This window comes from Geospiza fortis, unplaced genomic scaffold (assembly GCF_000277835.1).
Source record: "Geospiza fortis unplaced genomic scaffold, GeoFor_1.0 scaffold165, whole genome shotgun sequence".
NCBI lineage: Eukaryota > Metazoa > Chordata > Aves > Passeriformes > Thraupidae > Geospiza > Geospiza fortis.
In genome coordinates, this window is record NW_005054442.1 from 1,210,624 (window position 1) to 1,212,934 (window position 2,311).

The window sequence follows — 2,311 nt, forward strand, 5'->3', positions numbered from 1 at the left end:
TCCTCGGCAGCAGCAGCGGAAAGGCGGCCACCATGAACCGCTTGGGGAAGAAAGCCAACGAGACCCTTATCGAGATGGCTCGGTCGGCCGACGGTAGGAGAGGGCGGGAGGGGGGATCGTGGTTCTGTTCCGCCCTTGCCCACCGGGGGACGCGGAGCGGAGGCGAGCGGAGTGTGGGGGTCTGGGGGGCTCTGGTTCCTGCCCGGGGTCTGCAGGCCGGCGTCTGTGAGACGGGGCTGGTCCCCGGTGAATCCTGACCTCTCCCGCATCGAGCTTTTAATCCTTCGGCTTTCACTTGAGAAGAACAAAACCGCTTCTCCATGAGCACGATCCAGCTATGATTCGATCTTTATAATCCTTAAATCAATCTTGAAAATGGAGGTTCTGGTATCAGCAGCCTGCCAAGAATAAAAACCACGAGAATCCGCAGATACGAAGGTCCCTCTGCCGGACAGCAAACTTTGAGCCTCCCCCGGAGCACCGGCTGGGGTGGGCGCTGGCTCCGGGGAGCTGAGGCTGCCCTTGCGGGGGGGCTCCGAGCGGACCACACCTCACTTGGGAAGGGCTGAGCAGAGCGGGTCACCTCACCTGGGAAAGTGTGAGCAGACTCTACCTCACTTGGGAAGGTGAAGATGTGAGCAGTCTTCTTCCCTTCTTCCCTTCTTCCCTTCTTCACTTCTTCACTTCTTCCCCTCGCCAAAACCCAGATGCCCTGGCCCCCCTGACCTTCGGACAGACCCCGGGGCAGGGCATGTGCAGCCAGTGGATTTGTGTCGGGGCCTTGCTTTTTTTGCTGTAGCCATGCTACCGTTCCCGCTCCATGTCGGTGTGGTATGTCATTGCTTATAATAAATGTGGTCATGTTAACATTTTGTGAAATAACATGACGCAAGTGTGTGTTTATCAGCACCTCACCTGGCAACGTGAATCCACAGAAGAGAGCATGTTGATATTTTCAGAATGAGACTGTATAGGGTTTTTTTTAAAAAAAGGAAAATGCTGACTTAGAAAAATTTCGTTTTTTGGGAATAATGCTTTGCTATCAGGCCTAGAAGTGAAAATCTTAAAGCCGGAAAGAGCCACTAAGTCCCTGTGTTGGCTTCTTGGGTTATCTGTTCTCCTTCACAGCTTGACTGCACTGTCTCTTTTAGAAAAACATATATGTTTTTAAACATTTTAAACACTTCGAGCACTAGCAGCGAATCATGATTTTCAAAATATTTGGTAGTCTTGTTTCAGAGAGGTATGATGGCAATACTGACTGTGAAGTTATCCAAAAGAAGCTCTTTGTTGTGACAGTGAGGAGGGGTGTCCTCTGCGGGGAGGCAGGCGTCTGCAGCAAGTGTCAGACGAAGGTTTGCCCTCTCTGCAAGGCCTGCTGGAGCTGGCAGCTCCTCAGGAACCTGAGCAGATGGATATTACAGCGTCCTGGCCAGCAATCCTGTTCCAGAGGGGATGTGAGAGACCTGAGTCATCGCCCATCCCATTGCCTGGAAGCAATGAAAAGTGCTGGGACTGAGCTGCTCTCCCCATGGGTTATTCTCCTGAAGCACTTTGAGACTAAAAAATATTTACAGAACACAAAAAAAAAATTCCTATTTAGGGAATGGTTCTATGAAGTCAGATTTGTAAACTTCATTCCGCATTATTCAGTTTTCCCATGAGCCTTGTAGGGTTTTTATAGTCATAAATCGTGAATATAAGGAGATTTGAGGGGTTTCAGTGTTTATGGATGGTTAAGAAGGATTTGCCATGTAGTCACACATAACTCTCCTTATGGAGATAAATAAAATCATATTCTAATTCTGTTCAATTTTGTTAATTAACCACTTTTCTTAAGCAGAAACCAATTGAATATGGGGTGAAGTGAGTAGGCTTTTCAAAAGTTATGTTAATTTGTTGCCCAAAAGCCTCTCAAGGTTAAAAAAACGCCAGAAAATTCCTTCAGTTATTGTTTAGAAAAGTTAACAGTGTACATATGCTGCCAGCAGGACTTCTTATAGATCTAAACATATGATCTGTGTCTTTTAGGAAAAGCCTCTTAAGGCTCTAGATGTCTGATGTGTACAGGCAGGGCCTGTGTAAGTCAATAGGAACAAGGCAGGAGAGAAAACATCTGCTACTTATTTTCTTTAAAGACATGTTTGTATTCAGATAGTATGTGTGTATTTAATTCTGGTTTACTACTGCTTTTCATTAAACTTGAATGCTGGGGAACAGGTTATGGGGTGCAAAACTGTCTACCAGCAACAGAAAGTTTAACTTGCCTGTTTAGAGCCTATGTGCCAAAAGTTTTACCTTGAAGGAAGCT

General features: G+C 46.8%; 1 protein-coding gene across 5 annotated transcripts in view; it reads left to right on the forward strand.

Annotated features, from left to right (window-relative positions):
• The first annotated feature begins 6 nt into the window (after window positions 1-6).
• ANO5 (anoctamin 5) overlaps window positions 7-2,311 on the forward strand; it is a 61,041-nt gene continuing 58,736 nt past the window's right edge. For all 5 annotated transcript variants that reach the window (XM_031062236.1, XM_031062239.1, XM_031062238.1 and 2 more), the window contains exon 1: window positions 7-93. In XM_031062236.1, coding sequence (XP_030918096.1) covers window positions 33-93 — 61 coding nt within the window. In that variant the 5' untranslated portion in view covers window positions 7-32. The remainder of the gene's footprint in view (window positions 94-2,311) is intronic.